We start from the raw sequence: 25,819 nt of genomic DNA on the forward strand, positions 1-25,819 counted from the left end.
TCAGCCTCACACTGGTTCCTTGTGGTTCATATTGGCATAACACTATTCATCAATCCTGTAGCAATTTTTTTCCACCCACCCTGAAAAAAGCAGCCATTTCTAAACCTGAAATCCATTTTGGTCCACAAACCTGTCATTCAATTCTGAGGATACTGACACAGCCATACCATACCAGTTCAAGATAAAAACAAGCAGAGCTGTGAGGTTGTAAGGGAGAAAAAGCATGCAGACAGATTAGTATCAGCATCAGCCAACAGAAGATAAACCATTTTTCCTTTGCCAGACAAAAAAAAAAGACAAACTATCTTTCAGATTAAGTAATGTATTTCCAGCAAATAAGCATAGATCGGCAACAGTTAAATAACAATCACTCTTTCAAGAATCAGCTCAGGCTCAGAGGTTAGTAATAATTTTCTCTAGTTATTCTTTTCCTTACTGGATACTCCATACTAAGGGTTCCTAAATCTCAAGGTCACGAGAAGTTTCAGATTCTTACCAGAAAGTTATCTTCTTTCTGCAACAGCTAGCTCATATAAAGCACTGGGTGACAGAGAATAGGAGAGCACAGGTTGCAGCTTCTCATCCTCCCCTATACCTGCACTACCTGCCAGCCCAGCCCCCATTCTGTCTTTGCAGCCCTCAACTGCCATACCCTGCCAAGGTGGTGGCTTTTATAGGAGCTGCCACTCATTCACCCCTTGATCCCAGTCAGGGCTGCAATTAGCCCTTCACTAGCCCTGCACCAGGGCAGCTGGGGATATTGTTTCTCCTCCTCCAAAGCCTTCATGCTGCAGCACATGTGCTGTACCTACCATCTCCCTGCTGCTTTCTGTCACTGGAGTTTTTGCAGAGATGGCTGAGGGCTGATGGTATCACCACCCCACTGTGGATGCAGGTACCACTTGCACTGCTTTGTCACCAGTGCCAGAACACTTCAGGAACACACAGAACTCCTGTTCCCAAAGTGCACTGGCATTACAAAGTTGTGGTGGCAACAACATGAAAGCCCTGAGTGAATTAACTCATTGTCATCTTCCATAAGCCCTGAAGCATGTTTGTTGCTAGCATAATAGATACCAAGATGCTTAAAGTGGTGTCAGCATGTAGGGAAAAATCTCCAGAGTAAAATATTAGTGCCATCACAAGTAATAATTAGATAAGCATGTGTGAATCCTTTGTAAACTCAGTCATCCTTACTGCTACCAACAAGCCAGATCAGAAACCTGGCCTGCTGCTGTACAATTTGTGTGTTCTGCAGAAAGATGCTGAGATGGGCAGGGGGCTACCAACCCAAAGAGGAGAAGCTGTGCAAGCTGGATTTCTTGAGCCTGGGGGAGAAGCAACTTTAGAGGGATAAAAAAACAACCTCCCCATAACTACAAGGGCTTTATTGAGAAGGTAGATCTGGACTCTCTATTGAGGTGCTCTGTGGGGCAAAAAGGACAATGACCACAAATTGAAAAGAATAGGGTTTAGATAAAGGATGTAATTTTTACTATGAGAATAATTAAGGAATGAGTTACCTGGAATCCTCAGAGGTTTTCAAGACTGGACAAATCTGTGAGCACTCTGATGTGGATTCAGTGTGCCCCTGCTTTGGGCTGGAGAGCCCGAAGGACTCTCCCAGATGAGCTGTCACTGTGATGCTCCCAAGCTGAGTCCTTGTCCCTGCCAGAGAGCAGCAGCCACTGGATGTCACCCTGTGCTCACCCAACAACACTTCTCCACCTCCAAACAGGATCACACACCAGTGCAACTGGTGTGTGGATTTCTTAAGGATTTCTTAATTGCAAGCTTTTTACTTCAGGTAAAGTAGTGGTAAATGATTTATGAATATTAAACTTCTTCAAAGCCAATCTTGCTGAAATGGTTTAGTTTAAAAAGCTTCTGAATCCCCACCTAAGGTTGAAAACTTAAGGCTAACTTCAGCCAAATTGATGCAAGGAGATCACAAGTTCAGAGCGTAGTTCAAGGCCAGAACAAGAGTCCTACTTGTTTTAACAGAAAAATCAAATATACACCAAGCTGTGTGTCTATTTCCCCTTTGCTGGGATAAAGTGGACAGAAACAGGCTTTAAGATCTTGTTATATAAATAGCACACACAGCATGTAAGATAACTCTATACATATTACTATAACAATAGTGGTACTGTGATTTCTTTAAAGAAAATGCAAGGATAATAATCACAGTAGGGGAAAAAGAAATAAACTAGAAAATCAAAAGCACCCTCCACTGCCTGCACAATATTGACTTCCCTTCTCCTGTTTACTTCAGTATAAACACCCAGGGGTCTGAATAGCAAGCTGCATTGTTCTGAAACGAGCTTCACATAAGTCTGTGAAATGCAGAAGGCAGATCTCCATTCAGTGTCAAAACTACTGATCTTTAACTGTCAATTTCACATTAACAGAGCTGTCAACTGCAGGTCCTCAAAAGTTATCTGTAGACATCTCACGCTCCCCTGTCATTTCTCCTTTCCTCACTTTCTCTAGATTTCATCATACAAGCCTGGGATCATTTTATTTATCTTGGGTGCTAGTGTTGTTCAGGTTAAGGTTGTCACACTTCCTTGCATTTGTAAAGGGTAGAAACTTAGGAGTTTCTACCTGTAAAACCAGGAGATTTTCTTGTTTTTCTCACAAGGCAATCAGGCCTTAGCAATGGGAATTTTAAGCTAATCTAGCATTTTGAAATGTGTGATAAAATAATAAGATTGGCACATTGAAAATAAAACCAAGCACTGATTTTATTCAAGTGAATAAATGACAAATGAAGCATATTGTGCATCTTCTCTAGAGTGAGAAGACTATGTCAGATTCCAACATCTTCACTCCCTTGAGCACACACCATCCCTTGCAAAGTAAAGCTACCTAACATGCTTTCTAAATTTAACATTTACATAGTGAAGAGATTGCTCTCAGAGAAGCAATGGCCATAAAGATCAGGAACTGCTGAATTTGTTATATCATGTCCCTCACAACTAACAAATGAAGTCACAGTTCTGCTTGGAGCAGCTGAAAAAAGGGGATCCTGACAAAACATCACATAAAGCTATAAATTTATCTAGTCTATCATACCGGAGTTTGAATTATAGCATAGGTCACCAATGCTTGTATGATGACAGTTTTACACAATGTGTATATATATAAAACAAGTACTCAAAACATTGTGCAGACAAAAGCTGCTATAAAGCTTCATTAGATTGGAAACCATCCAACAGTTGCACATCGGAGACTGAATTCAGTAGGCAAGTAGCTTTGCCAGTACAATGCTTCTTCACAGACAGATGCTTTATGAATTCCACAAAGTGAACCCTTATCTTACTTTTCTCAGAATTAGATTTTCAAGTAGGAAAAACAGTCTTTGATGCCCCTTGAAAGCCTGCTGAGTTATTTTCTGCACAGAAGAGATCACCACAAAGCAGGGTCTCTGATGACAGCCAGAGAAAAGCCAAAGAGAAATAAATACATATTGCCTGTATTCTGCCATGAGGGCCCCAGACTTGCTGTAACTTCCAAAGGAAGCATAGCAAGCTGTTTTTCACTGATACTCTAAATGCTGCCCTTTGTGCAAGTTCAAAAAGGGCAATATATGTGTACCTACTCCCTGTTGTATGCATCCTGCACCAGAAGTGTTCACCTTCTTTGTTGTTGTTTTGCTATCCTGAAGTATCCACAGCTTGTACAAGCTGGTTAAGGAGAAAACAGGGGCTGAAAGTAGTTATGTCTGCAAGCTTTTGTTTACAAAAACATAGGTTAAGGATTAAGCATGGTGTAAAGTGACTAAAAACCACTAGTTCCACTTCATGCAATAGAAGTCCAGTTCACCTGGTCTGGAGCTCCTGCACTGTAAACAAAAAGGAGAGTATCTTCATGTAGAAATGTATATAAAGCTTTTTACCTCTGCCTCTTACACTTCTATGAAGAACTGGGTATATTAATAACTGTAAGCAATAATCTGAGATAACAATTTGAGGAAAAAGATCATCTTTTCCAATGGCAAGTGTTAAGCCTCACTTCATGTCACAGTTTAGGCCAGGCTGGTATCAACCAGGCTTCTGCATGGTCACTCCCCACCCCCACTAGGGGACAGGAAGGACAAAATCCACCCAGAGCCTTGTTAGTTGAGACAAGGATAAGGAGGTTTTCACTTCCCAGTTACTGTAAAAGGCAAAAAACAGACAGGTTCAACTTGGGAAGGAAAAAAACCCTAATTTAATCTAGATGGAGAAAGAGAAAACATGGCCAGATGTTAATACTGTACCCAATACCACCTCTCCCTTCTTCCCAGACCTGGATTACTTCACTCCTGCATCCCCCTCAGTGGCATGGATGGATGGAGAGCAGGGGTTTGGGGTCAGTTCCCCACACATTGTTTCACACGTTGTTGCTGCTCTTTCCTCCTCAGGGGGAGGACTCCTCACATTCTTCCCTGTTGCGGCGAGCCTTTCTCACGGGGACACGGCTCTTCTCAGGAGCTCTCTCACCATCTCTTTCCCCAGGCATCTCTCGGCATCTTCTTCTGTTTCTGGGAGCATGCCTTTTATTCTGCCCTTCAGCCCCGCCCATTTCCAGCTGGCCCTAATTATTGGGCACAGCTGGGCCTAAGCTCCCAGTTCATTATCGCCAACACCTGGTGACTTGTGGTTCTCACTACATTTCCCCCCTTTTTGTTGTTTGTTAAAAAGTAAACTTCATTTTTTCAATAATTTACAATTAATTCACAATAATTTATGATTAATTTAAACATTTCATTATTTTCATTATTTTATATTACGGCCTTTCATTTACAAATAATTTAAACATTTCATTATTTTTCATCGGAGGGAAAATTCGGGCTCCTGATGGCTTTTTTGCCTCTTTAGCCTCTGTTATCAGCGGCAGATGAGGTCTCAGAACACCAGCTCAGCTTTCGCTGGTACTCGCCACCTCGGGATGCCTAGCCATGCAGAGGCTTCTCCGAGCATTCAGCGCACCAGTCTTATCACGTGTCCCTAGGGCTCCGTTTCAGGACTGCACTGTCGCGTGTCCCTGGGAGACTCCGTTTCAGGACCGCACTGACTTGATGGGCACTCAGAGCTCCGCTTCAGCTTCAGCATTCCTCGGGTTTGAATTCCGCGCGCCAACTCGCTGCGCCCTTTGAGCCTCGTTCTTCTTACCGCTTTTCGGCTTTCCTCCTGCCTGGCTCGCCATTCCGGGCTGTTGCATATCTTGCCGTGCTGGGCTTCTACTCCGAGCTCTTCACGCCGCTTACAGCATTTAAGCCTAGCCTTGTGGAGCTCTTCCCGTGGTTGCGTATTTGGAGCTCTTTATAGAGCGTCCCGCACCATCGTAGTGGCTCCATCTGACGTGATTGCGTATTTTGAAGCTCTTTATATCGCCTTCTGCATTTAAGCCAGGCTTTGTAGAGCTTCCCGCAACCAATGTGGTCATGTAGAGCTCTTTAGCTCACCTCAGCATTCACGGCTGCTGTTGTTGCCCGCATTCTCCACCAATTGTTGCGGCGAGCCTTTCTCACGGGGACACGGCTCTTCTTAGGAGCTCTCTCACCATCTCTTTCCCCAGGCATCTCTCGGCATCCTCTTCTGTTTCTGGGAGCATGCCTTTTATTCTGCCCTTCAGCCCCGCCCATTCCCGGCTGGGGCAGGCCCTAATTATTGGGCACAGCTGGGCCTAAGCTCCCAATTCATTATCGGCGACAGGTGGTGACTTGTGGTTCTCACTACACTTCCCCCTCTCCAATGCAGGGTTCCCTCTCAAGGGAGAGACTCCTTCACAAACCTCTACAACATGAATCCCTCCCTTCAGGTGCAGTCCCTCAGGAACTGCTTCAGCCTGAGCTGCACACAGAGTCACGGCTGCCGCAGGAGCAGTCACCTCCTCTGGCACGGGGTCCTCCATGGCTGCAGATACACATCTGCCCCTCTCCATGATCCTGCACAGGCTGCTGCTTCACGTCTGCCCACCTGTGATACTTCAGGGGCTACAAATCCACATTTACCCCATCCTGGTCCTTCAAAGACTGTTCTACTGTGCTCCTCCATAGGCTGCAGGAGGACATCTGCCATCTCACCATGGGCTGTGTGGAAATCTCTGCTCAGGTACCTTTATCCCTCCTTCTTCTCTGATCTTGGTGTCTTTTCTCTGGCATTTCTCTCTCACCTCCTCCTCTCCTCTGCAGGTCTTTTTTTATTTTAGTGTTTTTGATTCACCTTTCTTGAATATGTCACTTACAGAGGCACATCCAGCTTCCCACATCTGCTCAGCCTTGGGCAGAGGCGGGACCAGGATTGGAATCAGGGAAGTTTTCAGCAGCTTCTCACTGGAGCCACCACCGTGGCCCCCTTGCTTCCAAAACACCACTGCACTAACCCAAGACATTTAGTAGCAGAGGATGGTTTTGATCATTGACTTCTGGTTTATGAGCCCCATGTTGGGCACCAATAAATCTGTCATGGTTTTAGGTAGGAATTAGGTGACAGATGCTCTGTTATTCCCCAGTACCCTTCCAGGGGAAGATGAAGAGGGAATAAGGGAAAAGGGATAAGAGGCTGGAAGGGATAAGGTTGGAAGAAAAAATTAGGGTAGGTTTAATGAAGTACTAACAGAAGATCACAAATGTATATAAAGATAGGTAAATATGTAACTTGTCCTCCTCAGCTGGTAATTACTCCCCAGCCAGAAAAGTCCCACACTGAGATGGAGCTGCCCAAGTCCAGGGTCTCAGTGACAGCTCACAACAGTCTTGGAGCAACCAAGCTGAGAAGGCAGAAGGAGACCTGTCTTGGTGGATGTTTTTCTTCTCCAGTGAGCAGACAGCATGAGGAGGCAGTCTTCAACCCAGCTATCACACCAGCCAGAGAAGCCACCAGAGGGTTTTCTTGGGAGTCATTTTATACTGAGTGCCAGGGGATGGAATACTGGCATTGGTCCATTTGGGTCACTTGACCCATCCTCTCCTCCCCATAGGTTCAACTGCTACCCATGATACCTGCCACATCAACAGGCTGGCAGTCCTGGTGTTGTCTCAAGAAGGGTTTTCTATCCTGGACCTCTCAACCCAGGACAACTCACAATTTTCATTCATGATATATACTTTGCAATTTAGTCTCTTTCGTGTGTTGTTTGCAAACACCTGCTGCTACATTTACTCCTCTGGTACCCTCATCTTATAATGTGTGGGCAGGAACAGGATCCGTTTCCATTGGGCCTATCCACAGTGAATGCACACCGTGACAAACACCAGGAAAGCTGTGCTGACTGGGAGACATCCAGCTAAAAAATTACACTTTCGTGGTTAAAATAAATAACCATTTACTCACAGGGCAGCCCTTCCAGAGGTCTTTCACAAATACGAGTATTGCTAGTCCAAAAATATGCTGTCATTCAACCTCTCTGAATCATGAAATTTTACCTAAAGAACTCACTTGTTGAGGCCAAATTACAGCACTGTGGCTGAACACCATCACTGCTTTCAGCCACAGGAATGTTTGACACATCCAGTGACACAACCTGCTGCTCTGGGGGGCAGGAGGCTCAGCCATGCTGGGTGTTCTGAGGGGAGACAGAGCTTCCCCTGGTGTTGGGCTGCCACAAGACACCTCTTGGAGTCGTGTTTTGGCTTCAGTTTCTGAGCCAGAGTACCCCCACATCTCTTCTGTGGCTTCAGAAATGTGATGGTTCATAGCAAAAATTAAACAACCTTTCTGTTTCTTCAGCTGATTCCGTAAGTGAGACTCTCCATGGCATAGTGAGCATCCCAGTGCCGGCAGTAGAACTGTTGGAGCCAGAGAGGGATCATAGAAACACTGAAATATTTTGGTTGGAAAAGACCTTTAAGATCACCAAGTCCAGCCATTAATCCAGCATTGCCAAATCCACCATGAAACCACATCCCTCACCACCACATCTACAGGGCTTTGAAATACCTCTGATGACTCCACCAGATCTCTGGGCAGCCTGTTCCAGTCCCCGACAACCCTTTTGGTGAAGAAATCTTTCCTGATATCCAATCTAAGCTTGATGCCATTTCCTTTTGATTTTATCACTTGTTACTTTGGAGAAGAGACCAGCTCCCTCCTTGCTACAACCCTCCCTCAGACAGTTGTTATCAGCAAGGTACCTCCTCCAATTCTCATACTTCAAACATTTAGCAAAGGCTAAACATCTGCTGTACCACCACTCAGGAGGGCAACCGGGCACAGTGCTCCCTCCAAGCTGGGGAGGCCCTGGGCAGGCACCAGTCCCAGCCCTACCCCATGCTCCTGCCACAATTTCACCTTGAGCATTCTCCATCCCAGCACACACAGTCACTGAGGTACTGTTTTTGACACATTGCTAAAGCCCACGTTCAGTCACTGGTGATTTCTCAGTTTTTGCGTAGCTCTTGCAACAAAAATGATTTATTCCAGCAAGGCACAGATGGCTCATCCAAGGAAGGTATTTTTAATATCTGATACAAGCTACAAAATTATGGCAAGAAAATGCAGGTCAAGATTGCACATCTGATACCATACACAGCATGTTTATACCACACAGACCTACAGGCATAGGAAGGCTAGTATCTTAATTAAAAAGTAATAAAGTATACACAGGTAAAAAAAATTCTAAATAACAAATCCTGTGTGGAACTATTTACTCATTACAAATCACTCCCTTTAAATGAAAATTTCTTTTTCTGAAGGATTACTTCTTTCACAAACATCTGTTAGAGGAAGGGCTATGTGTTCAGGGAGGGTGTCCAGGTTTTCTCCTGTCAGCTTTCCTGGGTAGCAGCCAAGAGATTACCTGACCACTTTCAGCACTATTCACAGAAGAAATCAATGTCCTAAAAAAGAGAGTAGAAAGAAAAGAGGTTTTGAGATTGAAGGATTAGCATTCCTTTATCACCCCCTAAAGGTGGATCAGTAGATGCAAACGCTGAATACTCTATAATACACTCCAAGTATACCATAATGTACTCAAAGTATTGTTCTCTACAAATCAACTAACTTCACAGAATTCTGGAAAAAAAGGTCCTTTGCCTTTTGACTCCTTTTGCATAGCTGGGGTGATTTGTTCCTGCCATAATTTTTTTAAGTGAATCAGGCAATACCTGACACTTTCTCTACTAATTTCAAATCACACTTTTATGTCTGTTGTTTTTGTTTTGCATTCCTACGTCTGTACCTCAATTTATTAGTTATACATAGCCCTTTATCCATAAACAGTTCCTAGTCACACATGGAAAGGATGCCTTAAACAGCCTGAGGCTTTGTGATACACTTGGTATGGAGAAATGTGACTAGAAAATAAATGCCAGTATTTTGCTTGAAATCTTCCAGCATGGATAGACTTCTATAGCATATTGCTTTCATCTGACTTCCTGCTATTATCTTGTATGGGTATGTAGATCTTGATTCTTTTGCAGAGAATTATCACACCATGGGGCTCTAGCTGTACAACATTTACATTAGACAACATATAGCTGTCCACTGGAAGCAGAAGACAGGGAGTTGTTTGGGAAAAGATACTTATTGTTAATGAAAGTACTCTCAGCCAGCAAATGGCTAATTTTATATCATCAAGGGAAGGCAGACAACCCAACACCACTTCATAGTATGCACACACTATTGTGTTAAGTCTACTGTAACCAGTGTGATTCAATGGTTCAGAAGTAGCAGCACCGGGGAGAACAAAAAAAACCTCCTAAGATTTATTGTTCAAACAGCAATCAACAGGCATGGGTGATCCAGAGCTGCACAAAAGGATGCTGAGAGAAGTTTACAGACACTAGCATACATTGACTCTTAACAATGAAAGTTGCTTTTGGGGGGGGGGAATGAAAAAAATAAAAGGAGGGTCAGAGATACAGAGGCCCCCAGGCAATGTCCTCTTCCAGGCTTCTCTCCAGTACAGCAGGTGCCCCCCTATAAGTAGTAGAACATGGAAAAGAACATTTCTGTATCATCCTTCAATTTAATTGCAAAATTCCTGTGTAGTGAGAATGTGAAGTAAGGGTAAAAAAACTGTGAAAGCTGTGGCACTAATTTTGTGAAAGAAAATTACTTTCCTAATTATAGTTCTGCATTGCAGCCTGACAGCAGCCCATTCCGGACTCGGAGTCAGTCTGCAGGCTAAGACATTCCTTTAACCCACCTCTGCTTCCAGTTCAGCAGACTGGCTATCATCTTGTTAAGAACACAGTGCAAAACATATTCTAGTCATCCTTTCAGGTTCTGTGACTAGTTAATTGCTGCAATGCTTCTGGGGCAAATTCAGAATTACCTTATGAAGTGTCAAGAATATCTGACATTTTCATTTTCTCAAATAAAGTCTGTCTAACGTTAAAATGCAAATTCTAGCTAGTGTTATCACAAAACAAAATTATGCCTTTCCCTTATTTTTTCTTTGTTGATCATCTAGTAATCTGGATTTGAGATTAAATAACTCCATATGTGATTTCAAGATTGAAGCATTGTGTTATTTTGCCATAGACTTAAAAAAGTCATATAAATATTGAATATCAATAAAAGCAGTTACTGATAACAAAACACTTCATTTAAGCATAGAAATAAGCTTCCAGTGTTAGCTGCAAGGCCAACTATACCACAGTCTCTGAGGAAGGATCCTCCTTTTCCACTCTGTGAAGTGGTTCAGACTTCAGTAAAATAAAGAGTTTTATGTTGTATGAGACACTACTGTACATAATGAGGGAAAAATCACTCTTTTAGAAGTACTGTTTATGTACTCACAGAACACTGTTTTCAAGTGCTTTTTAATTCAGCTTTTTGATAGACACACCAATATCTTTGTTTAGAGAAATCAAGCATGCTTGCAGTAAATTGGAAATTCTGTATAAGTCTTCATCTAAATATATGATTAATAAAGAGTGCACTTGTACATGTAACTGAAGTACACAGCACGGTATTCAGTCTCTAATAAATAAAGCTGCTTTCAGTGTATAGCAAATGGTTTGGGTAAAACTTACCTGGCCTTGAAGGAATATTATTCAGATCAAACAAGAACTCTAATAGGATCAATTCCTTAATGCAACATTTGTAATGCCTGCAATACCACAGCTTATGTTAAAGATTTATTGAGCTGTTTGCCCGTAAAAAGGCCCCAAAATTGGATCCCTAAGCATCTGTGATACTCTACAATCAACTGCCACAATTATGATTTGTTTTTACAGCAAATTAGCATTACACAGCCAAGTACAATTATGTAGACAGCTGGGCTTTTGCACATTCCTTACCGTTGTAGGAACACTCTTATTTGCATCTTGATAGACATGTTGCTCAGAGACTATACTGCTAGGGAAGTAACCAACTGTCCCCATGTGGTCTTCATACTGTTCTCCATAAACCTTCAAGCAAGGAGATGTATAATTATGTACCTTAAAACAGTCCTCATCTGGTTTGAGCTAGTTGATAATGTAGTCAAAAGGAGTAACAAATAGTGTTTCTTTCTCTGGTTTTAGATTTCCTAGTTTCCAATTAGCTGGCACATGAAACAAACCATTAACACAAGTACTGATGCAGGCATACATTGTTTTGGAGTAAATGAGTAGTATCTCCAGTTTATCTGGATGTTTTTTTAAATGCAGATAGTATTTATATTTGTTTCCCTTAAGAGTTTTATGACCAACTGTGATAAAAGCTTTCTCCTCCATAGTTTCAGCAAACAGTCACAGAAAAGAACTGTTAAGGCCTTCAGTTAAGGTTCAGTTCGTAATTATCATATTGAAGACATTTCATTAACGAAAATTAAATTAAAACTCTCAGGACAACTCAATCAGTTTCAGTTTTACATTCACTTTGAAAACTAAGTTGCCACTTTTACACCTAGAACAGCTCATCATTAGCACCCATTTCCTGACAGAAATGCATGTTAATTTACTTCTTGTTAGCTCATATACACAAGAATCTCCTCTTACACTTCCAGCCCAGAATTCTCCAGAGTTTTTTTCTTTCACTAGTTTTGAGTAAACATAAATCAACTGCCCTTTTTTAATATTAATGAATCTGCAGTCTGGAGCATTATAATCCTCTTCTGCTCTGGCAAGGGAAATTGTGTCTAGAAAAAGAAAAAAGAATGAGGTGGATGAATTTAAATACATATATTATTTCATAGGGAGCAATATAAATATAAGCATCTATGGATGTACATGTGTATGACTATTTCTGCAGACAAAAGTAGGTTATCCTGAAATTAATGAGTCTTCAAGAATTTGTCCTGCTTATTTTTCTGTTCTTCAGTAAGCAAAGTAATGGCTTAACAATGTGTTATTTCATCATAGTGGAAGTTACAACCCTCCCCTCTACACTTCCATTTGAGTGGAAAATGTCCCTTACAAAACTCTTTTTGCAGTAAAACTGCATGTGACATTCCATTTAAACCCTCCCATTCTGCTTTTAAAGTTGAAAAACTGATGTAAACACAACAGAGCTAAGTAAGCTGAATAATTCTACCTCACACTACCACATCCAAACTCCATAATAATTTTGAGACTATTTTGTCCTCAAGATTAAAGCCAAATTACTTACAGACACAGTCATCATCAACACACAGCTTCTTGCTTGCAAGCTTGTCCATAAAAATTCCAGTTACAACAGGACACATTAATCCAAGACACGTAAGTAAAACAACCAAGTAAACCCGCTGTGTCATTTTTATTTGCTGCAGCACTTGCTGAATGTGAATCAGGTCCACTGATCCCCATCTTTTATGGAAGAGGCAGACACCTGGACAAACACACTGGGCCAATGGGATGGGGACAAGGCAGCATTCCATCCCACCAGAGGAGCCACAGGCAGGAGGAAGAGCTCAGGGTCCACTCATGAAACCAATCCCCTGCCAAAGCCATTCTGCATTAACATTTCAATCAGCAGCTGTATTATTTAAATGTTTAAAGCCATCTTGTAGCTGTCTGTAGTCTTAATCTTACCTCAAGCAAAGTTTAAGGATGAAAATTAAGTCAGATCCTGGTAAGCAGGAAAGGAAATTACATCCTTGCAAATCCTCAAGCTCTTAATTTTCACAAATGCTCTCACTGTCAAGCCCATTTGTCACTGGACCATGAACCCTTAACAGCAGAGATTCCCGTTAAGGTCTGTAGACAGGACCAACTGGGACTCTAATGGAGGCAAATGTAAGCAAACTGTTACAGAGTTGAAACCCAGTAAAATCCTTCGCAAGTCAGCAATTTGAATTTGAAATAAAAGCAAATGAAATAAATGCTTCTCAAGCACCACATACTTGCATAGTCAAGATTTCTTCCACAGGGAGATGCAGCTGAGAGCAAAACACACAGGTCAGGTCAGGACAGTGACCATTGCACATTTATTTACAAAGCTGAATGAACTCAGATGAGCTGGTAGATGCAAGATGCTGAACAACATACAGTGCCACAGGCTGACTTAAAGAGTCATCTTGATGCCTCGGAGAGGACATCTTGAATTCATCTTGACTCAATGAAACAACTTCCCCAAATCTTGTCAGAGTATACACAAAGCAATCCTTGTATTTTCATGAAATTGATGCATACATGCAAGGATCCATCATCACAGTTACTGCACTGTAGTTCACACTGCAGCTATAGGCAGAGGGGTGGTCTGGATCAGTCCCTAAAAGTGACAAGAGTAAGCTTGGGAATTCCCCAAACAGCCTGAATTCTTTCTGGCTGGACCAGCTTCCAGACCACAAGCAGAAAATAAGGTGTCAACTGTCACCAAAAATTCCATGTTCTCTTTTAATGAGAGAATCTTACAATTTCTAGCATCACCCTCCTATTATGGCCAACTCCACCACATCCTCCTCCTTTCAGCCCATTCCTCTGTCCTCCAACCTCCTGTACTTAGTGTAACTTCTTTTGCAGACAGCTCCATGCAAACACTTCTAAATGAAAAAAGGTGAAGAGCAGTGGTAGGCAATGGTAGTCTCATGCGCACAGAGTACCAGAAAACAAGGACAGTGTAAATAAATATAGAATTATGACTGCATAAGGAAAAATGTAAGGTTCAGGATGGAATAACTTCTCCATCACAGGCACATTGAAACAATTTTCAATTTCAATTGTTAGAAAACTTCTGAAATCACTCCCTTCCCCCCAAAAAAAACCTACTATAAAGAATGAAAAAATACATACAGGGAGATATGACTGTGATCAAGATGATATTGGAACAGGTAGCATCTTGCAATGTACTCTATGAGCAGAAGATGAAGTTATTCCAGTCTTGTGCAAAAAAGCTGGTTTGTGCAGCTAGTTTTATGCTTACAGATGCATTGAAACCTAGCACTTGCTCAGCAATGGACACACTAGAATCCATATCAAGAAGTTATAAACCATACCAAGAAGTCATAAAGCAATCATGCTTTGCTAAAGGTGCAGCACTTTGGAAAAAGAAGTTTTAAGTCAGATTTCAATTGTTTCAGAACACAAACTGTGGGTAACAGATGCTCTACAGCTACAGTAAAGCCCACACAAGACAGGGAAGGACTGCACAGAGCCACAGTAATAAAAGCCTGCAGCATCCTTCCTCCTTCCCCCAAATTACTTTGGAAACAAAAATTCCCAACACTTGCAATGTAGCTACTATGCAAACTGTTCCTTCTTTTAACACCAGCTACTGTTAATACTTGTGTGAACTACACTGAAAGGAATTCAGGCTAACTCTAAACCACTGCATCTTTGTCTGAAGGGGTAGTGAGGCCTGAACAAAACCCTTTGGCTTCTGAAGTCATTTTTGCACCCAAATATTTCGAACAGTTAAAACTCCCAATACTACATCTGATTACTTCACTGCATTTAGTATTTCATGTCATACAGACCCGTAACGATTTTTGACAAATGGGGAAAAAAAAATCCCAGAGGAATTACAAACACACATCTTGGAAAAACAGGCCTAAAACCAGGCCAGCAAGCTTATCTGCACTGTCTTTTGTAAAGAGAAAAAGTTCTTCCTAAACCATTCACTCAACTCACTGGTATAAGGGCTGGAAAGAGCAGAAGACAGGAAAACAGATCATCTTTCCTGTTTTTCCTGGGGACCTGCTTTTATTACTAGCCATCATTAGAAAGACAAAACCAAACTGAACACAATGGCTGTTGAAACCATCAGTTCCTACCGTGCTTGGCAAAAAAACCCCACTGATGGCAATTTTTTAAGGGACAAATTTATTCTGGCTGAAAAGCAGCTGTCTGCTTGATAATGGAGCTGTAGACTGAGTGTTGCATTTATTCTGAATATGCTGTCCTTTTGCATTCTTGCTCATGCTTTCTGCTCTGGAAGGACATCTATTTTTCCAGCATTCACCTCTGAGAAATTACTTTCACCTTAAAAGCAGTGAAACTGGTATACTAAGTAAGTCCTGCAAGCCTAGCAGATCAATAAGACAGATCCAATAAAAAAACCCGATGCTTAAAAACAGCATAAACTGAATTTATTTTATCAAAATTCTTATTTCAAAACAAAAATTTACTATCCAGCATATTTGTGGAAATCCAACATCTGTTCTGGTTGTTCTGCCAATTTTACAGAAGTCTTATTTCTTGTGCAGAGAGAAGCCACCATACTAGCTGATCAGATCATTATATTAAAAAAGCTATCTACAGAAGTCCTTTATAGGAGCATGCAGTTATTTCTTTGCATAAGTGATTTTCATGGCATGAGATGGAGTAATCTTGAATCCTTGGAGAGCATCTCGAGCAGCTCCTGCTTGATTCTCATTCTCAAACTCCACAAATGCAATGTCATGGCGCCCAGGAACTAAACGTACTTCTTTGAATCCAGGAAACCTTTAAAATAAAGTGAAAAGGTCAAATACTATTTCCTAGTTTGATTAATACACAGTTTCTTCAGTAGCCATAAGACTTTACTATAAGCATCTAATAGAGTAATAGTTACTACTAATGAAAGATTTAAATTAAAGGGGTTTACATGTTCAGTCCTTAGAACCAAGCCTCAATTAAGAATCATTACATGGAAACAATTTAATCAGTCTTGCACAAATATGGAAGCAACTAAAGTTAGTTTTAAAACTGCTCCTGCTGTTGCAAAGTCTTCAGTATTACAGTCACCAGCTTAAATCCAGTGCAGATTGATAGTAGATAGCTTAATCAAAGCCAGCTACAAAAATAAATAAATAAAATCAGATTTGCTTTCTGCGCCAAGTCATCAGAACTGACATCTGTAATCTTGGCCCTAAGACAAAGAACTGAACAATCTTCAGAAAAAAACCCTTGTTTTTAAAAAGCCAGGTTGCCAACTGAGAAAAAGTACACAGTTAACAGAAGAATTCAAAAGAGAAGACCTTTCTATTATAAACTTACTGATTGAATAACATGGACAGCATCATCTCGTTTGTTTCCTCAGGCAAGTTGTTAAGGAAAAGGATATAGTTTGGTGGGTTATCAGGCACCTGCAACAACACAAGATCAAAGCTCAGATGATACACAGCTATCTGTTCCTCTGCATCTGTCCACATGATTATTTCAACCAAGACTCACATACCCTTAGCTTTGCTCATAACACTGGTAGATGGATGCCAGCATACCTTCATGCAATATGCAGAGCCTCTCAGTTCTTTTACAAGAACACATTAATTGAGAGAGGCTCTGATTTTCACAAAAATCATAGTAACATATTGTCTTAGGTGTCATATTTAGACTCGAGAATTCAACAGCTGATACAGCAGTACTCTCAGCACCACGAGGGGTGGGATGCAGGTGCCCAAGCACTGGCTGTAGTGATGTCCGAGACACCTGTGTGGCAGTGGAAGAACCTATGAAAGACTCCCATCCTTCTGGAGAACCAGCAGGAGGCCAAGATAAACACCCTGTTTAACACTGAATATCTTCGGGCAATTAAAACCCACCAAACCCACATGGTTTTATTACAGTGCTCCAACCAAATTTATTAACTAGAAACCCCATTAGATTTAAATCTTTAGGGTTCTTAGCAGATTTGCCTGCTAATATGAATTTGTAGCAACCCACCAGACACAACGCTTAGTAGTCAGTTTGCTGACTCTCTACTAAAAGGCTGGGATCCCTCCAGGTGATCAAGGAGATTGCAAAAATAAGAAGAAATTGGACACCACAGCTTCAAACATCCCAACAATAGTGCCAAGCAACCTAATGTCTTGGGAGAAAAATTTCCTTCATCTGATAGAAAAATTCCAGGTAGTGACATTAGAAAATAACCTGACATTCAAATACCTAAATACGTGTTGTGCTTTGATGCAAACTGACATAGAAATATCGTGGGTTGGTACAAATGACACCTGAAAGAATCTCAGACTGGGAAAAAAAAAATTTCCCCTGGGGATCATGTATGCATTTCTCAATGACAATACTTGAGATATTCTTCCTGCCCTCCTATAAATTCTGGCTCTTTAGTACCTCTGCTTCTAACACATAAATCATTCATAAGGTCACTGAGCAGAGACGAGGAGGGAAAGGTAAGGCGTTGCTGCTACATCCCCACACAATAGTTTGGAAAACAAGACACTTATGAGAAAACAGAAAAAGTGAGCAGAAGACCCCCAAAATCCTGAAAAGAAGCTTTTAGGCAGACATTCTGGCACCCTGTCTAGTTTTCCTGTCCTTTCCTTTTCTACTATTAGAACCAATGAAGCTAAAGGTAATTTATTACCAATGAAAAAAAATTAAGAATCCTTCAAGTAGTATTAAGCACAGTCCAAACTTAAGAATAAAGGGGGAGTTGTTAATAGTGTCACTTTCTGTATAATTCTGAGAAACTGCAGATTTTGATTTCATGTAAACCAGTTACAGGAAAAGGGGAATTTCTTTTGTTTAACTGTGATTTAGCCGCTAGACAAATGTATCTCGGACCAAAAGTAAGCAAATTTATCCTTGAGTTTCTCTGTGTAATTAACATTCATAGAGGATAATTTTAAACATTAATAACTTTAGTCACAAGAAAACTACATCTTACCTGCTGATTCTGTGCTGCAGTCCCTGGAGCACTGGCTGAATTTTGTGTTGCTCCCTAGTAAGAATAAAATAGTTTTACACAAGTATTTTGTTAGGAAGATGTAAGCACACAACTTGAGAAGTATGTTGAGTTTATTTTAAGAATACTTTTTGCTTTTGACATACTCCTGAAAGAGAAACTTAAAGCACAAGAATTCTGCTGAACTCCAAAACCAGGAAATCAAAGAAAAAAAAGCAGTAGTCTCTGATCTGACAAATGGCCCAGTCAGCAGATACAGCAAGTCTCTCTTATAAAATTTGGTTTAATAGACAGGAAGGAAGTAGTTTTGAAAGTGAAGGCCTAGATAGGACATACCTGATAGGAGAAAACTAGGAGTTTCCACTAATGACTCTAGTTTAACAAGGATAACTAAAGCTATTAACATTACACCTAGCAGTAATTATATCTTCTGTACATAATGATTGGTATTTAAAAAAAAGTATTCCTGAGAAATCTGAATATTCTACCTAGATAATGTTGTTTTCTATGAACACTCTTATCTCTCCTTGATACCAATTTGTGCCATAGCTGGAAGTATTGTTAAGTAACACAGTATTCAAACTCTATGCCTTGATGTTTTCTGCTATACTTTAGCACATAAATTCATTAGTTTAGACCAAGCTAGCCCTTAGTGAAGATATATTCCAAGAGAGCTCCTTTTTATCTAACTGTAAAAAAAAAAAAACAAACCTTGCTCCAATTTACCATTCTTCAGAGCTTATAGAGCAAATAGCACAATAAAACACTGAATGAGAAAGCTGGTTGAAAACTTGAAGGTGGCATTAAAGATAAGCATTCACCTCTCCTTTTTAAAAAAGGTATTAGTTTCTACTCTAGTTTATTTTACCTTTGCCCCACATCTTTATTTTCATCTGCTAACAGGAAAGAAGGGAAAAAAGGATCACCAAGGACTATATAATCAGCCCCCTCTCCTCCAACTTCCGATGAGTGGTCAAAAGCAGCAGACAACAACAGACCACACGTAGTGCTAAGGCTTGGACAATAGGCCCAAGCCAGAGGTGCCTTTTAGGGAAATAGCAAAACTAACTGCATCCTTGTATTAATCATTAAGAATATAATTTATTAAAAATAACTGACTTGATGTTTCCACAAGAGTATGTTAAAGAAACCCTGCCAACCACACCTTGGACTCTGACCCAGTCCATGTACTGGGTGGTCAGGAGATGAACTAGATGTTTCTGCATAGGGTATTTTGCAAAGTCATCCTGACCTGCTTGTGGGTTTTTTTAACATATAAGGCTGGACCCTCTTGCAGCAACTTTGGATGCCTCACCTACAGGTGGACACACCACACAGGATTTTCCCACTTGCTGGGAAGGGTTCTCCAAATCCTTGCTGCAAGTGGTGCTCCCCAGCAACTGCAGATCTGGATGATGGCAATGTATGCAAGTGGTGATGCATCTTTCTTAATCACTATCCTTTTTCTTATGTAGTAATGTAGTCATTAAGTCATGTAGTAATGACTTAATGCATTACCTTGTATCTTTTCTATCTGTCTGCTTTAAGTACTTTTTTCTGTATTTTTCTTATTTGGTTGTATTTAGCTAACACCAGTAAAACACATCTACTCTTTTCACCCTTGTGTCCAAGTCTCATTATCATCCTCAATCAGAAAAACAACACAATTCAGGGAACTGAGAAGCACCAAAAGACCTTATTCCTAAAAAATAAAATAATTTAGAATAGTCTTTGTGTTTGTTATTTTTGCTTTTTAATCAGAGAAGCAGCTTACCTGGATAACCTTTTTATTTGCTGCATTTGCTGACTGCTCCAGAGATTTGGCCTTCTTCTTTTCCTTCCTTTTTTCCTTATCAGCAAAAGTACCACGCATTTTAGAGATTATATCGGAGTCTGTTTTTGCATACTGAATACGCTTTTTATAAGGAAAAAAAAACACATAATACACATTGCAGTTAATAATGCAAGTCCTATGAGGAGAGGTTTAGAGAACTGGGAATGTTTAGTTTGAAGGTGGCTGAGATGAGACTTTATTGCTCCCTAAAGTTACTTGAAAGGAGGTTGTAGGGAGGTGGATGCTGGCCTCTTCTCTCAAGTGAGTAATGACAGGACTACAGAAAATGGCCTGAAGCTGCATGAGACGAGATATGAGGAAGAATTTGTTTATAGAGACAGTAGTTAGGCTTTAGAACAGACTGCCCAGGGAGGTGGTAGAATCACAATCCCCTGGAAGTATTTTAAAAACACATAGCTGAGGCACTTCAGGACATGCTCTAGTCAGCATGGTGATACAGATATTGATAAATATATTTTATAAATTTTATTGGGGGAGGGAGGGGCATTGACAATTGGATGAACTTTGATCTTACCCATGACAATTCTGTGGTTCTGTTAATACTGAACATTTTGCACCAATTTCATTAACTGTGTCCTACTGTGCAGATACAGTTTTTTGCAGGAACTCCTTGTATTAAACTGTAGATGTGCTTACAGAGTATCTAATGTTCATAATTAATTCTGAACATTACTATGGAACACTAAAAGAGCATAAGATGAAAATTATTTAATTTAACTAATTGCAATCAGAACTCTATTCATTTAACAGCATTTTTTTTTCACCTCAGTCAAGCTAACAGACGTACAATGTAATACAAGAACATTTGACAAAATCAGCACTAGCTTCTATCAAAAACCCTGAGATATTTTTTTAAACCCATTTCAAGGGAAGTTAGTTTTACAGTGGTGTCTCAATCTCTGCAGAAAACAGAGTTCAGTAAAACTGAGATTTTGTAAATGGAAAGGCAAGTATCTTCCCTAATCCAAATCAGACTGGACAAATTGTGTCACCAGCACCATGGTGCTGGCTTCCTGATAAAGGCTGCCCAGTGCACTAGTCAGACAGGGTGCTGGTTTTGGCTGGGGTAGAGTTAATTTTCTTCACAGTAGCTGGTATGGGGCAACAGTATGGTTTGGATTTGTGCTGCAAACAGTGTTGATAACACAGTGATGCTTTCCTTATTGCTAAGCAGGGCTTACACAGTCAAGGCCTTTTCTGCCTGTCACCCACTCCATCTCTTGGTTGGAGATGCACAAGAAGTTGGAAGGGGACACAGTTGGGACAGCTGACCCCAAATGACCAAAGGGATATTCTGCATGATATGGCATCAGGCTCAGCATACAAGGCTGGGGCAAGACAAAGGAAGTGGGGTGTTCAGTTGCTGTATTTGCCTTCTCAAGTAACCATTATAGCTCATGGAGCCCTGCTTTTCTGGAGATGGCTGAACCCTGCCTGCCAATGTGAAGAGTTGAATTAATTCCTTGTTTTGCTTTGCTTGTGTGCATGGGTTTACCTTTACCTATTAAGCTGACTTGATATCAACCCACAAGTTCTCACTTTTACTGTCCTAACTCTCTCCCCTATCCTACTGGGAAAGGAGTCCCAGTAGGCAGCTGTGTGGGGCTTAGTTGTTTCCTGGGGTTAAACCACGATGGGGGGAAGCATACACAGCTCTGCATGTACAGGTGTGCAACATTATATATGCACATAATTCTATGACTCTTACTATCAGAGACTACCTCAACAAAAAAATACACAGCAGTTGAAGCATTTTTTTAAAATGCTTTTATTGAGTGCTTAGCTAAGAGCATGCATGCTGCAGGCAATATTCAAAGGGATAAGTACACCTGAAAGCTTATGAAGCTTTAATCTTTTTATTTCCTGTTGAGTTTTGCTGAGCACAAAACTCTAAGAGTCAACAACAGAACCGAGATTGCACCATTCCTTGTTAAGGATTTCATTAGAGAATCTCAAAGTGTTCATTAAAAAAGCTCCTGGTTCAGCAACAAAACCTGTGCTGTCCTTAATGCCCAAAGCCAGTAATAACACACCCACCCATCACTGAAGTCAAGTGGGCCATCTGCAGCTATCCTCACACCTCACAAACAGTTGCAGAATTATGAGATGCCTAATTAGCCAAGCAGGCAACAAGGTGTCAATTGTTGTGCTATTCTGCATGCTATCAAGTACGTTATTAAATCACCTTGTATCAACCAGCAGTGTATTTGCTTCACTGAAGTTAGACTGAAATTAGTTATTTGGTTTGAATTGATGGAGGCACAAGCAGAACTAGCTATCAATTTAAAAAGGAAAAAATAAGAGACTGAAAACACATCACTGGTCACATCCATTTCTGGAATGTAAAATCACAGATCTTCACCCTGCCCACAATTACCACAAAAAGGAAACATCATATTCTAGTTATTTATCATTAATATAATAGTAAGTAAGGTTACTCTAGACAAATTAACTGAAAGCACCTGATTTGTATAACTTTACAGAATTCACTTAATTGGTTCAACAGAAGACATGATGAGCAGAATGAAAGTATTTTAGATCTTAAAACCTTAATTCAGCATAGAAAAACATAAACCCATCACTTTGGAAAGCTAAATGTTAAGTTCAGCCTCTCTGTGTGTTTTAACTAGTTGCACCAGCCTCCCACTAGTTTGCACAAATACATATATATTCATCAGGACATGATGCATCTGAGTATCAGTACATGCTACCGTCAACTCAAAAGGTGCAAGTACCAAAACACTGTATTGTACCATGACAATTTTTTTTCTTTAAAAAGCTAACAAAACTTACCATTGGTTTTCCATAAAATGGAAAGCCTTGTAGTTGTCTCAAAGCATTGGTGGATGATCCAAGTTCTTTAAATATAACAAAAGCCTGTCCTCTCATCTTCATAGTCTTTAAAGCCACAATGTCAACCACATGACCAAACTGTGAGAACAATGCATAGAGGGACCTCTTCAGTTCTGTTGGCCATGCAAAAAAACAGGTTATAAGGGGTTACACACAGATGTCTACTTCTGCAGCATTTGGTGTCCTTCAGAGACAAAGGTTTTTTTGCAGCTTTAGATTATACCACGATACATTACATGAATTGCATAACTGCAAGTTTATTTGCCCAGTTTTTGCAAGCTGGTGTATAACACTTGATCTCACTCCTCAAGTATTCAGGTAGTGAAAAAACTGTAGCTCTCCATTCTAACATGCTAAGAGAGTAACATTTACACAAGGGTATATATCTAAATTTTTTTGTATGAAAATACATACATACACATCATCCTAGAACAGGTGAAAGTGTGTATGACACTCATCAAAGACTGATCAGAAAATCAATACTGTAACAAGCAATTGTAAGAAGGTATAACTTAAAACAAGAGCACAGCAAAATAGTAACTACTTAAAGGCTAAGTTTGGAAATTTTTTTTGCAACTATTTAATCAATTCTTTCATACACATTTTTTCATAGTCTGGATCTGAATGTTTTCATATGATCGCATCGTACCTTACAACTGCAATGGACTTATTTTCATTATTTAAAAATTACCTGACTACACACTGAATCAAACCTTAATCTTAGCCAATCAAGCTAAATAAATGTTCTGCATTCTAAATAATAATCTTAAATTTGAAATATTTCAGCAATATAAAAGCACTGCCTCTTGTTTGCTACTGTTGTGACACGGTGCCAGCCCACTCTCACTCTCTCCAGCTGTTCTTGACCAACCACAGTGCTATGTGCATGTTTTTTGTTGTTGCTGTTGTTTTTTTTTAAGTTTTCTTATCATCATCCTTATAAATAACTTTAAAAACTGTATTTTAAAAAAATCACATTTATGAGCTTTACAGGTGATTTGAAATATTAAATTTAAAAATTGCAACTACACAATCTCATACTGGAGACTTAATAGTTTATAGAGCACTTAACTTGCTACAAGCAAAGCCTCAAGTTAAATTTATTCAGTAGAATAATCCTGACAAGTTAACACATAATGTCCCAGCCAAGCTGCTTCCACTTTCAGATCTCTCTCTGAAGCACTCTGAAGAAACATTTAAGCAGTGTTTAGTCTGATCGAGCCACTTGGTTCACAAACAGTAACAAATAAATTTCCATGATGACTTTTGATTACAAGGTAAGCACAAGTATTATGTGGATGGTTCAATGGAGACATTGAATTTGCCACTTGTTAAGGGCAAGAAGTTTTATTTATTTATTTGTTATATGACACTGCAGGGAGCTAAAATTCCCCAGCATCAAAGTCGCCTCTCCCTCGAGAGGGCTGCAGTGACTGCCAGGCATTGTGTCCAACAACTCGATGCAAAGCAGGCTTGCTCATGCCGTGCTAAAAAAAAATGAGGAGCACAGAGATGCTCCCCCATTTCAATGAGAGGGGACTTCTGGCCACGAAAACACACAGCGATATCCTGATTACCGCTATCGTTAACTCACTGACGAGCAAACCCAACATCTGCAGTCAGCTACAGAACCGCAGCATAGAGGCAACCAGAAGCTCCCTTAGAAAGAAGTGCCCTGGTTTACACGAAAACTTAAACATTGTGCTGCATGTGTTGACTCGAGCTGCTGTTTGATCAGACATTGGAGTGGGCTGCCCAGTGAAGTAGTGGACTCTCCGTCCCTGGAGATATTTAAAAAGAGACTGGATGTGGCACTTAATGCCATAGTCTAGCAACCGCAGCTGTGGGTCAAGGGTTGGACCTGATGATCTCTGAGGTCCCTTCCAACCCAGCCAATTCTATGATTCTATGATTCATTACGACCACCCAGTTGCCCGGAGCTCGGTTCACGACCACCATCCCCACGGCACCTCAGAGTCCCCCCAGCAGCCCCTGAAGCCACGGCACCGCCAAGGGCTGCCTGAGACCGCATGGCCAGGTAGAAGACAGCCCTACGTAATGCCCTCCGTTTTCTAAAGGCGAGTCACCGACACCGATACCTTCTTTCTTTATCTTGTCGTTGATATTGTTGATGTAGATGGTGTGGTTGGGCCTGATGTCCATCTTCTGCGGCAGCTGCGGACCTGCCTACGAGCAGAGCACACGCGGAGCTGTTAGCGGAGGCCGAGGGGCGCTCCGAGACACCGGGCAGGGGAGCTGCCAGCGCCGGTACCACCCCAGGCCCCAACAGCGCAGCGTGCGCCGGCCGGCGCCGCTCCCGCCGATGCAGGGACAGGGACAGGTCCGCCCGCCCGGGGGGCCGTCCGCCCGCCCGCCCCGCTCTGCTCCTACTCCCCCCGCGGGGCCGCGTCCCAAGCACGGCGGGATGGGCACTCCCGGAACGCAGCTCCCACCCCGCACCGCACCGCCCGCCTCACCTGCTCCCGCCGCGATGGCGACCTGACCCTCCCACCCCGGGCCGACGCAGCGAAGGCAGCAGAGCCGCTCCCGCAGCAATCGATGGGCCGAGCGCCGGCTCCTCGATGCCGAGCAGCGCTTGCGCACTGCTGCCCGCCGCCCCGAGGAGGGGTTGGGTGCCGGGTGCCATATTCTGCCTTTTGTGGTGTCGGTTTGGGTGGCGAAGATCTTTGGGTTGATTAAATCCAGCTGTTAACCCTTTCTAATGCCCGTTCCAGCCTTGGTCTATCTGCTATCACTGCTAAGCAGAGTGCCAATTAGAATCATAGAATCATAGAATTGGCTGGGTTGGAAGGGACCTCAGAGATCATCAGGTCCAACCCTTGATCCACTACCTCTGCAGTTACCAGACCCTGGCACTGAGTGCCACATCCAGTCTCTTTTTAAATATCTCCAGGGATGGAGAATCCAGTACTTCCCTGGGCAGCCCATTCCAATGCTTGATCACCCGCTCGGTGAAGAAATTCTTTCTAATGTCCAGTAGATGGTGGTTTCTGTACTATGAACATTCTTCAACTGCGAATCGGACTAAAAGACCAGCTTCTCATTTCACACTGGAAACCAAAACAGGGAAAATCCAACAAAAAAATTGGCGATTTTTTTGTTTTGTTTCAGGTTTTTGTTTGTTTGTTTGTTT

The 25,819-nt window shown here is 41.3% G+C and overlaps 2 protein-coding genes across 2 annotated transcripts; both read right to left on the bottom strand.

Moving 5' to 3' along the window:
• Positions 1–8,449: 8,449 nt before the first annotated feature.
• On the bottom strand, positions 8,450–12,770 carry OTOR (otoraplin). The gene is given in 5 exon segments (XM_071742473.1): positions 8,450–8,827; positions 11,237–11,347; positions 11,918–12,057; positions 12,528–12,655; positions 12,657–12,770. Coding segments are annotated over 5 exon segments (450 nt in total). The 5' UTR covers positions 12,704–12,770; the 3' UTR covers positions 8,450–8,803.
• Positions 12,771–15,406: 2,636 nt separating this feature from the next.
• SNRPB2 (small nuclear ribonucleoprotein polypeptide B2) lies at positions 15,407–25,233 on the bottom strand. Its single transcript, XM_071740227.1, has 7 exons — positions 25,143–25,233; positions 24,765–24,852; positions 22,606–22,778; positions 19,732–19,872; positions 17,940–17,993; positions 16,313–16,401; positions 15,407–15,778 (listed from the first exon to the last, which is right to left on the bottom strand). The coding sequence occupies exons 2-7, from the start codon at positions 24,826–24,828 to the stop codon at positions 15,619–15,621; spliced, it is 681 nt and encodes a 226-aa protein (XP_071596328.1). The 5' UTR covers positions 24,829–24,852; positions 25,143–25,233; the 3' UTR covers positions 15,407–15,618.
• Positions 25,234–25,819: the final 586 nt, after the last annotated feature.

The sequence above is a fragment of the Heliangelus exortis genome, chromosome 3, assembly GCF_036169615.1.
Source record: "Heliangelus exortis chromosome 3, bHelExo1.hap1, whole genome shotgun sequence".
NCBI classification, from domain to species: Eukaryota; Metazoa; Chordata; class Aves; order Apodiformes; family Trochilidae; genus Heliangelus; species Heliangelus exortis.